The 13597-nt window shown below is 43.3% G+C and overlaps 1 protein-coding gene across 6 annotated transcripts in view; it reads right to left on the minus strand.

Annotated features, from left to right (window-relative positions):
* The window catches only part of DIAPH2 (diaphanous related formin 2), a 343566-nt gene that overhangs the window by 115188 nt on the left and 214781 nt on the right, over window positions 1-13597 (minus strand). For all 6 annotated transcript variants that reach the window (XM_053374498.1, XM_053374497.1, XM_053374496.1 and 3 more), the window contains one exon: window positions 12188-12351. In XM_053374498.1, the coding sequence (XP_053230473.1) occupies window positions 12188-12351 (164 nt within the window). The remainder of the gene's footprint in view (window positions 1-12187; window positions 12352-13597) is intronic.

Genomic DNA, 13597 nt, shown 5'->3' on the forward strand with positions numbered 1-13597 from the left:
TCAGCGCGCGCAGGCTTCGGCATGCTGGCAACTCTCCGCAAGCAGCGGGAGCGCTCCTGCTGCTTGCGGAGAGGTCCGCGAAGCCTGGGCGCGCTGAGCTCAGCGCGCGCAGGCTTTGGCATGCTGGCAACTCTCCGCAAGCAGCGGGAGCGCTCCCGCTGCTTGCGGAGAGGTCCGCGAATAGAATAGAATATCATTTATTACGGCCATAGGCCCATACAGGTAAAAACAACACATAAATAACAGCTTGTGCCGTAAGGAGAAAAAAACAATCGCTAAAACACCACTATAACAATAAAATACTATAAAATGGAAAGGCATGCTACGCCTTAATTAGCTTGTAGAGCTCCTTGGCGTCGCTTTTGGGAAAGGACAGCAACTAGGAACCTAGCCACCTTCAGGGTCGTGTGGGTATCCTTGTCCTGCAAGATTTGGGCAAGGTGGAATTTTGGTGGGGTACCCTCTAGTTTCTGTATGATTGATCCCAACAAATTTGCCCGTGGCACATTAAACAAGGGGCAAGTGAACATAATGTGCTGGAGCGACTCCGGCGTCACCTTATCACATTCGCACACGGCGGGGGCTTGGCCCTTTGAGAACCTATGTCTCAGGACATTAGAGGGGAAAACGTTAAACCTCGCTTTGGTGAAGGCCAGTCTATGGAGAGGTCCGCGAAGCCTGAGCTCAGCGCGCGCAGGCTTCGGCATGCTGGCAACTCTCCGCAAGCAGCGGGAGCGCTCCCGCTGCTTGCGGAGAGGTCCGCGAAGCCTGGGCGCGCTGATCTCAGCGTGCGGAGGCTTCGGCATGCTGGCAACTCTCCGCAAGCAGCGGGAGCGCTCCCGCTGCTTGCGGAGAGGTCCGCGAAGCCTGGGCGCGCTGAGCTCAGCGCGCGCAGGCTTCGGCATGCTGGCAACTCTCCGCAAGCAGCGGGAGCGCTCCCGCTGCTTGCGGAGAGGTCCGCGAAGCCTGGGCGCGCTGAGCTCAGCGCGCGCAGGCTTCGGCATGCTGGCAACTCTCCGCAAGCAGTGGGAGCGCTCCCGCTGCTTGCGGAGAGGTCCGCGAAGCCTGGACGCGCTGAGCTCAGCGCGTGCAGGCTTCGGCATGCAGGCAACTCTCAGCAAGCAGCGGGAGCCCAGCGCTGGGCTCCCGCTGCTTGCAGAGAGGTGTGCGAAGCCTGGAGAGCGTGAGGGGTCGGTGCGCACTGACCCCTCTCACTCTCCAGGCTTCAGCGAAAGCCTGCATTCGCACCATAGGACGCACACACATTTCCCCTTCATTTTTGGAGGGGAAAAAGTGCGTCCTATGGTGCGAAAAATACGGTAATTGTTTTAAAACTGCTTATTTTTAAAAGGCTTTTCTATTTTTGTGCCTCTTGCACTATATTCCTCAAGCTTTTATCTTGTACTTCTGGCCCCTCCTTAAAATATTACATATGTCTAAAGCTCCCTAATCTCACTTTGTCTAATATTCTACTGGCACCTGATTTGTATTTACCACATTGATTCCATAATGCTGGCTTCTGGTTTTCAGACTGTCTACATTTCAGCCATGCAAAAATCAGAAGTTTATACAGTCACACATACACACACACCTTTCTATCCAGGCAAGCAAGATGAATTGTCATAGTTCAAGGTCATATTTGAGTTACACAAAAGCATTTGGGTGTACAACAGAGCTTGGAATGGATGTGACTTGGGGAGAAGGAATGTGGCCTGAGAAGAGTTGCAAGGGTCAGACAGAGAGCCCCAAGAAGCACAGTTGCCACCCTTCCGCCCGTGCCTGAGGCTTCCCACTCCTGGCCTACAGTGAACATAATATAATAGGATACATTTGACCCAACTAACTCAGTATTGTTTACACTAACAGGCAAAGACTGTCCACAAAAGCTGTCTCTGAAGGTTGCAAGGAAACACCATCCTGGAGCTTGAATCTGGGACCTTCTGCATCACGGCCCTTCCCAAGCAGAGAAGGCACTCAACATTCACTTACCTTTCAAGGAGCACATCTGTGTCCTGTCACATGATTGTGCATTCTAGAGAACTTTAGAGCTTGCTGTAGGACAGTGTTTCTCAAACTTGGGTCCCTAGCTGCTGCTGGGCTACAACTCAATGCTGGTTTCACCATAACGTTGGATTTACTAGGAGTGCACCCTAGAAGTCCCAGTACTGCCCTGCAGAGGGTAATTAAGCTGTCTTTTTAAAAAACTTGTATGCAATTATTAATTGCCTTTTGAATCCCCGATAAAATTCTATGCAACTCTAGGACTTCCAAGATCACAGTTTGAAGACCACTTAACACAGACTTTCCCCTTTCCATCTAAAGCAATATGCTATTCTCCCTATTTTTGCTAAATACATGCTAAATTGCAACAGAAAGGACTGTAGCACTTTAAGAAACAAGAAACCACCAAGACTGACTCACAACACCATATTTCTTTAACTTTACTGTTTGGGATATTTATGGTTATACAGTGGTATGAACTTACCGCATTTTTCGCCCTATAGGACGCACTTTTCCCCCTCCAAAAATGAAGGGGAAATGTGTGTGCGTCCTATGGGGTGAATGTAGGCTTTCACTGAAGCCTGGAGAGCGAGAGGGGTCAGTGCGCACCGACCCCTCTCGCTCTCCAGGCTTCAGGAGAGCCCCACCGCCAGCCCCACAAGCTCGGGGGACAGCAGGGAGGCGGAACGCCGCCATCCCGCTGTCTCCCGACTTGGTTAGAAGGCTGGCGGGGGAGGGGGAGAAGCCTGCTCCTCCCCGTCGCCAGCCCTGCAAACTTGGGGGACAGCGGGAGAGGCGCAGCGCGCCTTTCCCGCTGTCCCCCGACTTGGTTAGAAGGCTGGCGGGGGGAGAAGCCATCCCGCTGTCTCCTGACCTGGTTTGGAGGCTGGTGGAGGGCTTCCCCCTCCCCCAGCCCCGCAAGCTGCCAGCACGCAGCTTCGGCATCGCTCTGGCTCCTGTTTTGGGGGCTGGGGTCGGGGGAAGCTCGGGCTTCCCCCGCCCCAGCCCCGCGCCTGGGGGGGGGAAATAATTCCCCCCTTTATTTCCCCCCCCCCAAATCTAGGTGCGTCCTATAGGGCGAAAAAATACGGTAATTAGTTTTGGAGGTCCGTTCTTAACCCGAAACCATTCTTAACCTGAGGCGCGCTTTTGCTAATGGGGCCACTTGCTGCCACCGCGCCGCCAGTGCACGATTTCCATTCTCATCCTGTATCTAAGTTCTCAACCCGAGGTACTACTTCCAGGTTAGCGGAGTTTGTAACCTGAAGTGTTTGTAACCCGAGGTACCACTGTACTGTACAACTTCCATCATAGATTAAGATCAGTTATAACATAGGACTTTCTTTGAGCTGTCTGATAGCAATCTCTTCTTTGTTTTTTCTTCAAAATAGAGTCACCTTCAGATATTGAATAGTTAAAGATGAAGACTAAAATTCAGGCTTCCTTATGCCAATACTAGACCATTGCTGTTTCCTGACTCCCATCCATTTTATCAGGGCATGCACAGAATTTCCTGCTGAAATGAAACAGAAGGCTGCACAACTGCAATACCTCATTAATTGCCCTTAACACCTTTTATTAAGGAGGGGCAATAACTCAAAAGTTGAAAGCATGCTTTGCATGCAGAAAGTCCTATGTTCAATCCCTGGCATTTCCAGTTAAAAGGATCAGGCAGCAGGGCTGGGAGAGGGACCACTACTGGTCACAATAAATAATACTGGACAAGATACACAGATAGGCTGACCTGGTATAAAGCAACTTCTCATGTTGCTATTAGAATGAATTGTGAAACCTGTGTTCCATTGTTGGGACAGTCTTAGGTTTATAAATATTCTGGACCTTCTCTGTCAGACATAGGTGCTCAGAACAAGCATTACATTCATATTACTTCTATAGGGCATGTGGTTTTGCTCTATGTCTTCAGATAGATAGATCCTATGGTAAGGAAGGGACAATATGAGCTCATTCTCATTCAAGACACATGCAGAGCAAAGACTATGCAAAGAACAATGACATGACAATTGCGGGGGGGGGGATGACAAAAGTGGTTCCTCATAGGAGATTTTAGGAATAAGAACAAGAGCCTGCAGGAAACACCAACATAGAATGCAGAAAGTTAAACAAATCCATTCTTCTTCAGTAACTAAAGAAGGTTTGCAATCCTGCTGTAGCTAGAGTCTTACATCCAGATGTTGACAGGCCATGAACTAATAATATGAGACCCTGCATTACAATGCTGAGAATCATAATTGATTGAGTTAAAAATGCATTAAGTTTACCATTATATTCTTCTGTAGTACAAACAGCCAAACTCCATCCCATGACATAACCCTAAAGCAAATCTTCTGTATGTTGATTGATTCACAATGTCTGTTGTTGACATAAAACAGCAGCTTAGCTTTTGAACATCTTTCACAAAAGCTCATCTGCCTCCATTGCCAGTTGATAAAGCTATCAATTTCTTCTCAAATACTTGTTGTGCATTTAATTCTATGGTGCAATGTGTCTTTATTAACTTCTTGAAAATATTTTAATGAAAGACAGAAAGAAATCAGTGGTACAATGGACAATTATCCTAACAAGCATTTGAGAGAGAGAGAGGTGGATGGGAAGAGCATTCAGAATGAGTTGAGACAGGTGTGAGGGACCCAAAAGTATAAACGGAAGGGACATCTGGAGTGAGACTTGGCTTGACCATAGCTGCAGGTTTGAAGACAGAAATTTATATTGTCTTCAGTCCGTGCCTCAGTCATTGTTTGTAGGCCTGCCATATTATAAGGCAGGGATAACCCACCACTATTATCCTTCTCCCAAATACTTACAGTGGTACCTCAGGTTAAGTACTTATTTCGTTCCGGAGGTCCGTACTTAACCTGAAACTGTTCTTAACCTGAAGCACCACTTTAGCTAATGGGGCCTCCTGCTGCTGCCGCGCCGCCGGAGCACACTTTCTGTTCTCATCCTGAAGCAAAGTTCTTAACCTGAAGCACTATTTCTGGGTTAGCAGAGGCTGTAACCTGAAGTGTATGTAACCTGAAGCATATGTAACCCGAGGTACCACTGTATTTCCCCAAGATAAAAACCACATTCTGCAGAGAAATGCCATTCACAACTTGTGCTTAACACTGTACTCCACCTCCCTTTCTGTATATAGCTTATTCGGTATTTCAGTAATGCTTAAGACTAACTGTCCTAAGGCTTTCATTTCGCTTAATAAATATACATTCTCTCCACTCCAAAAATTGTTTAAGTATGACCAAGTGATAACTCTGCGGGATCTATACTTAAAGTTGACTTTCTATGAGTTGTTACCAGTGCTGGGTTGTAACCATGTTGCAGATTTATGTTTAAACATACTTCTTGAATACCCCCACCTACCACACTTTTGGCTGCTTTTAAAAAATGTGCTAAGGTATAATGTGAATGATGATTATGTAAAACAATGGAATTGCTTGTATAATTGCAGCAGTATATCCTTCATTTAGTCTTTATGGCACAGATGCAGTTATACCTACCACTCTATAGAACTTAGCTGTACTCAGTGTGTACAAACTAGCTAACATGGGAAAAGCCTGAAGACAGCAATCATGTAAAAATATATTTAGGAAGAAAAGCGGTAATATCATGTTCCATTATTTCCGAAGAGAAAGAAAAGGTTAGGGCATGATTATGCCCCCAGTATTTATTTGTCTTTAAAACAAAGAAACTGTCACACAACATAAGAATTCAAGGTATCAAAATAACAAATACAAAATGTTGGTCAGGAGCACCTGAGGTGTACTTGACCATAAAATACTTATTTCATCATTCTCTGTAAAATGATGTCACTTCATAAGACAAACACCACATGGTTTCTAAAACATGAGAACAGCCTGTAGTGATGAAATCTATGCAGATTGATTAATTTATCCCTTCAATGCCAATTTGAGATATGGGATATAAGAAAGTAATTCAAAGCAGTAAGAAGAAACACAAGAAAACAAACATGGTTCACAGAAGTAATGCCCTTTTTCAGAATACCAAGTCTCTCTGTCCTGAAGGAAGGAAACAATTTTGATGATAATCAATACCTGCAGAAGCTCACAAAGCAACTGAGAAAGGTCAGAGCCTATACTATCCACACAGCCTTCTTTATAACTTGCTTTCTTCTTGATGCTTACTGATAATGCAATAATAACTTATTTATAGGGAACATTTTGTTGGAAAATCATGTGAAGAGGAACTGCAGGACCCAAAGGGATTTTTCTTGTTTTCAAGTCACTGATAATGCTTTGATCAGAATAAAAGAAGTTAGTTTCTTCTTCTAACATTGATTGTCTGCCCCCCCTTACAAAATCTTTCATACATCACAATGACTTTTAAAAACCCAGAACATGTGAAACAAGTACAGTGGTACCTCGGTTTATGAACAGTCCTGTTTACGAACAATTCGGTTTACGAACTCCGCAAAACCGGAAGTAGTGCCCCGGTTTGCGAACTTTACCTTGGTCTAAGAACGGAATCTGAATGGTGGAAGGGCACCGGCAGAGGGAGGCCTGATTAGGGAAAGTATGCCTCGGTTTAAGAATGGTTTCGGTTTAAGGACAGACTTCTGGAACAGATTAAGTTCATAAATCGAGGTACCACTGTATTTCGTTACATTATATCATTTGTCTATTGGGGTAGGGATGGTAAGTTTCCTTGAAATTTCCTTTGAAGATTATTCAATCTATTTAGGCAACTTTTCACCAGCCTTGGAAGTTTATTTCATTTAATGTAATAAACACTGAACATATTGATTTCATTCTTATATAATGAAAACAGTCTATTTTAAGTGAATAAGACTGTGTTTGTGTGAAACATGAAGAGACCAGGCAATACACCAGACTTAGGGTAAAGCAATTTGGGGTTTCTAGTTGGGCCAAGAGATTGCAAAGCTATCCTGAGCTGATGTAGACCATACATTAACTGCCAAGGCTGAGCATTGAAGCTGCTTCCAAAAACCAGCCAGCACAATGTTAATCCTAGTAGTAGAAGCTTGCAAATATCAACATCAGTCATCTTTGTAGCATTGCAATCTTGTTTTCTATTTTGTGCATGGTGTGTGTCACTTACAGAACTCAGACCATACATATCATCTGAAAGAAGGTTTTGATGGATGTCAGACAATCACATGGGTCAGTACTGCCACCTGGCATCAAAGGCAAGGGATGTTCAGAGTTGAAGAGTATGCAGCTACTTCCTATCCTCACTTGCTGAGATGTTATGGTGAAGAATATTAGACTTTGGGCCCAAATTGAAGCCTTATGCAGAAAAGATAGCAGTTGTACAATCATGTTATATGGAAAAAAACTTTGAGAAGGACACAGTGGGGAAATATGGACCACAAGCTTTCATAAATCCTGTTTGAAGATGGCCGATGTGACGTAATAGTAGCAACCAGTTCAGGACATCCATATCTCTGCTCAATGTTCCACTTGGATTGAACAGATTATGCTTGACCCAGCTGAAAAGAAGGTAGGATTCTGCCTGAAGATGGAAGATTTCACTGTAGAGCTGTCAGTGTGAATGAGCACTGATGGAAGTAGAGAAGCGCAAGGCACACTGCCCACAACTCAAGCCAATTAATGCTGTGGGCAGATTCCATCAGAGTCCATAAACTGTGGGTAAACTTTCCCTAGCAGGGGAGCTCTCCAGCAGGATTGTTCCTGGATCTTGGCACAGACACCCTTGTGGAGATTCTGGAGACACGTCAACCAACAAAAATATTTGTGGAATGGTCAAAGGAGCTTGTACCAGGTATTGGAAATGTGTGACTGGAACAGCAATAGGAACAACTGAAGCTTAAAAGTGTGGTGATAAGCCCAAGGTACAATCTGGGTGGTTAATACAAAGAGACTCTGGGCTATCACCAGAAGTGTGACATCTACAGAAGGCTTTTGCAAAAGTGAACGAGCCATTTCCCAAATGGCCACAATCTGTTCTGGAGAAAAAGAAAAATGATGGCAATGTTTCCAGAATGGCACTCAGGTATATATGCTGCTTCATAATCAGGTGGTTCTTTTCCATGTGTGTGTTGTTGTTTTTTAGAAACCTGTGGTCCCTCAGGGCTGAAAGAGATTCAAATATAGTTTGAAGCATGATGAAAAGTGTTCACTTGTACCAATAGACCAGTGGTTTTCAAAGGATGTGTCAAGAGAGGATGGCAAGTATAGTGGAGAGATTCAAGGACAATCAAATAAATATTTAAACATTTCAATGTGTTGCCAAAGTGTCGAAAATGGCCCTCAGGTGTAGATACGGACTCACAGCCAGGTGGCTCTTTTCAAATTTTTTTTAGAAATCCGTAGTACCTCCAAACTGAAAGTGTGATTCGAAGCATGATGAAAAGCGTTCACCTGCACCCTTTGCAGCTGAGGAAGACTGGCCAGGTTTTCCCCCAGAAGCTGACTACAGATGTCATTGGAATGGCTGTCTGTTCAAGGATGGGTGGAATGGGCAAGCATCATGGGCCCTACCAAAGGGGTGTCTCCATGGAAAAGGTTGTGATATGTGTGATATTGAGTAAAGAGAAGATAGGGCTTCTGATCTGAGTGACAGTAGTTAGAATAGATTTGTGCTTCTCCCGAGGCCTACCAAGATCTTGAAGGCCTTGTCTCCAAACAGGTCAGTTCCCAAATACAAAGCTATAAATAAGTTTATTCTGGATGTATTATCTGCATCCCAATGGCAAAGCCAGAGGATTTGACATGTAACAACATCATCAGCCATTGAGTGGGCAGTAAAGTGTGTGGCATCCAGGGTTACATCTTGCATGAAAGCAAGATGCTCTATGAAGTTGCAGCAAAGCTTTTCAAACCTGCTCTGATTCTTGATATTGATCACTCAACAGTTCATCATTAGGAGATGATGAACTAAGGACATCACTGTAGCCAGTTTTGACACTAAACTGCATATATAGTTGGAAAGGGGGACTATATATTCCTTTCCCCTTACTAACTTACAGCTATCAATGCAATCTAGCCCCTATGCCAGGGACCAGTAGCAATCTGGTGAGTGTGTGATGGTGGCAGGGAAGGGGGGGGAGAGGCTGACCCAGGAGAGGGGCCTAGCACTTTTTGGGGTTTGGTGTCACCCATAAGGCAGGAGGCAGGGTAGGAGGAATAGAAAGGGTCAAAGCAGTCAGATATGGAGGTGGGGGCATAGGTCGTGTTGGAAGTGGAGGAAGAGGCTGTTTGGGTGAGTGGCAGGCTGGTCAAATCCCTGCAATCCCCTGTCTCCTAGAACTAGGAGAGGCTTGAAGAGGGAAGCACAGTGACAATTTCCATGCAGAAAAAAAAAATCTCCAGTTGCTTGAGCACACTCCATCAGACAAAGGAACATAAGCTCGGTGCAGCTTCAAGTGCTCCACTGGGCACAAGCCTGGAAAAGTTAATACAGTGGTGCCTCGCAAGACGAAATTAATTCGTTCTGCAAGTTTTTTCTTCTTGCGAGTTTTTCGTCTTGCGAAGCACGGTTTCCCATAGGAATGCATTGAAAATCAATCAATGCGTTCCTATGGAAACCGCCTTCAGACCAGGTCCGGGGACAGTCTGTCCCCCGACCTCTTCTGAAGGCGGGGGGGGGGGGGACAAGGACTTCTCCGCTGTCCCGGGGCGATCTGAAAATGCTGGCAGGCGGCAGCGAACGCTGCGCTGCCGCCCGCCAGCATTTTAAAAGCCCCCGGGACAACGGAGACTTCTCCGCTATCCCGGGCGATCTGAAAATGCTGGCAGGCGGCAGCGAACGCTGCGCTGCTGCCCGCCAGCATTTTAAAAGCCCCGGGACAGCGGAGACGTTCGCTACCGCCCGCCAGCATTTTCAGATCGCCCCGGGACAGCGGAGAAGTCTCCGCTGTCCCGGGAAGGCAGGCGGGGGGAGCAAAGACTGTTGCCCCCTGCCGGCCTTCAGAAGAGGTCCTGGACCTCTTCTGAAGGCCGGCGGAGATTTCCCTATGGGCTTTCTTCTTGCGAAGCAAGCCCATAGGGAAATTCGTTTTGCGAAGCACCTCCAAAACGGAAAACTCTTTCGTCTTGCGAGTTTTTCGTTTTGCGAGGCGTTCATCTTGCAAGGCACCACTGTACCATCTATGGAGATGCTAGAAGTATGTGTCCATATGTATCTGGTGCTGTAAGTGTGTGCTTTTGTCAATAAAGAATTAACAGTCGGCTGTTTGCCTTCCTTGACTGGGTGTGCTCAAGACACCCCCATGAGTGGAAGAACAAAGAAGTTACAACCATGGCTTGCAAACGTGAAGGAAAAGAATGCCTGTTTCTTTGGTCAACTGATTTGTCCCAGAGAGTGTTCTAATGTGGTAACATAATGGAAAAACCAATCATAAATACGCTGCAGCACAGCAGTTAATAGCAGTTAACCTCGGACTACAGATGTGTACTACCTCCTAACCAACAAACCATGCCTCGTTTTTATAAAAGTGTCAAGTATCTTTCAGTACCTTCAATTACTTGATTTCAAATTATTTTTATATTCATCTATCAAAATTAAAGCACAGAAAACAAACATACTTTTTTCTGGATGATACTTCTTTGTCATGAATGTGTTGGTGGTGATTTCCAGTTACAACAGATTTGTAAAAATACAATAAAAATATGTTCTGTTTTCTTAAAATCCTATGGTTAAGAATTTACAATAAAATAAAATTGCATGTAGTGAAATTATACTCTGAGAACTGTTTACATTACAGATGCTTCAGGTTACAGACTCCGCTAACCCAGAAATAGTACCTCGGGTTAAGAACTTTGCTTCAGGATGAGAACAGAAATCGCACGGTGGCGTGGCGGTAGCAGGAGGCCCCATTAGCTAAAGTGGTACCTCAGATTAAGAACAGTTTCAGGTTAAGAACGGACCTCCAGAACGAATTAAGTTCTTAACCCGAGGTACCACTGTAGTTACGCAACAGATTAAGGCTTGCTGCTGGCAATATGGATCAACATGCTCAGCAAATGGCTGAGCAGTATTGATAATTCTAGGCAATTTGAATACTCCCTGAAGGCAAGCATCATATTCTGGGCCATGTTTTTTTTCATCCACCCCTTATGATGCACTTAATTACAACAACCCACAGGCAGCCACTGGGCAAAACATAAGCAAGAGCCCAATCTAAGATGAGTGAAAGTGAGAAATGGTTGGTGGGAAATTTCTGTCTCACAGATAATTCTATACACATGTATGAGACAGCTATGAAAAACAAACAAACCATGATCCACTTGAAAAATGTACTGGTATTCAAAATCTAGGAAAAAACTCCACACAACAGATTGCATTTTAAGACCTACAAGCAGATTTCAACTTATGGAAAGTGCTTTATTGCCTCTTCCTTTCCATCACAATACCTGGCAACACCCCTCCTCAAAATGCTACACCTGAAGTTGGGGATCAGACTATTTCCAGCCTGCCACTTTTACATATTTTTGTTCCTAAATCTATTCCGTAACATTTTAGCATTTATTTGCAAAATTGTTTTTTGATATATATATTTCAAATTATGAATCTCTAAAGGCATTTTTATACTTTTCCTCTGAATCGAGAACTACAGCTGGATAAACAAATGAACAGAAATCAATTGACCCCCACCACAGAAGCGGAAAAGTTTTCATTTCCGCAAGCAGCTCTTTGAATCCAATTCAGCAGTTCTTGCATCATAAAGAGACTAGTGTGTGATATGAGGCTTACACACAGTTCCTGACAGGGCAGAGAGTTCCATGTTTCTCTTAAGCTCTACTTAAATCAATGGGGCTTAAGTGCATATTAAGTATACAGAACATTATTAGGCCGTGCTAAGAAGCAGCTAGTTGTTTATTACTGTCATCCTATCAGAGGCATCTAAAATTTTAAATACCATAGTTTTTTAAACAGTTAAAGAATACCCCCTAGATAGGAGATATGGCACCTTATAAACTTTATGAAAACAAATCACTGTACATGGAAAAAAGTAACAAAAATTCCAGCTGTTAAATTAGAATATTGGTTAATAATCTGAACTAGTTTTATACTTGGCAACATTAAATCCATCTTAGTTATCTGTCTTCATTAACAGCATGTGCTAGAAACCATATATAATATAAAAGAACAAACTAAGAAAGAAATGCAGTTAAGTGTAGAAATAAATAAATTTATTTAAAAACGTAAGGGAGAGGGGGATACTCACCAAGAACAGTGTCCGGAATGCACTTATATCTCCAAAGAATTCCTCAACACTAACAGTTTTGGGATCGAAACAGAAGTAGTCCCCCAAATTGTCGTATAACTTGGTCATATTGTTGTGCATGTTAGATAACTTCTCGTACTGCTCTCTAGCACTCTTCGCAAAGCTGTACACTTAAAGTTAAGGAAGTTCAAATAAAATCAGTAGCAAAACAGTTTAAAATAAGATTGCTTTATCACTTAAATGCATTCCTCCTAATTACTGAATTTGTTAATTGATGACTTTATATAGAAACCATGCTTCACACATTCTAATATGCTTTAAGCACAATAAAATGCACCAGGCTATTGTTTTTTCACATGTGCCCAACATTACTTTCTATAGAACTGCTGTTTGTATGGCAAGGTATGCAGGTTGTGCTCCTTGAGTCTGGTCTTGACCAAAGCGTGAACACTGAACCTGCGAAGAATAAGGAAATAACATCACTTATAGAAACACATTTTCCCCATGAGATCAGCAGCAAGTCTAACCAGTTTATTGTGATTTATTTATTTTAAAGTGGTTTTACTTATAACACAACAAGAAAACAACACATAAACCATGGTCAAAAAACAATGTAAAAGATTATCTGATTACTATGCAAAAAAAAAACAAAAACAGATTCTTCCACATAGTAATATACAGATAATAGCAGCTATCTACTGTCGTTTTCTTTTTGGCATTTTTCTTAGCTATCACAAGACATTAAAGCTCAATACATCTGGAACAAAAAGGCAGATGACCATCATTGGTTTAGATGGTTCCTATATTACATTTATCTATTCACACTTTGAAGTCAGGTGCAGGGAAACCACCAGAATATGGTTACAGGAAAGCATTTTTTTAACCATCAAAATGGTCAGATACAAATAGCACATACATAAATAAGAAATATGGACTTAATTGCCTCTAATCCTACAACACTGCAGCTTTGACTATCGGGGGGCTATTTCAAACACAAGTAGGGAACCCTAAAAATTGTGGTAGAGCAATTAAATGTATACTTAATCCTCCCAGCAGAATAAGTAGCTTACAATATTTTAGAAGTGGGGGTGTTAGCAATACAAATATTTGTTTAAACACAGGATATTTTTCAGTGCTATTGGCTGAATATTAGTGTGCCTTCCCATGCAGTGAAGTAAAATTAAACAAGGAATGGTTTGCATTGTTCCAAGTGCCACTATTCTGTTATAGTAAGCACACTGCAGCTTTTTATTAGCAACTGAAGAGGACTGGAAATCAACCTGAGATCTACTTAACCTTCACAACAATTGCAGTTACAAATTGCATAATTGTTACCTAAAGCGGAAGGAAGCAATCTCACACAGAAGTTAGACTTTTAGAACAACGTGAAGGCAAATAAAGGTTAACATT

The sequence above is a fragment of the Podarcis raffonei genome, chromosome Z (genome assembly GCF_027172205.1).
Source record: "Podarcis raffonei isolate rPodRaf1 chromosome Z, rPodRaf1.pri, whole genome shotgun sequence".
Classification (NCBI taxonomy): Eukaryota; Metazoa; Chordata; class Lepidosauria; order Squamata; family Lacertidae; genus Podarcis; species Podarcis raffonei.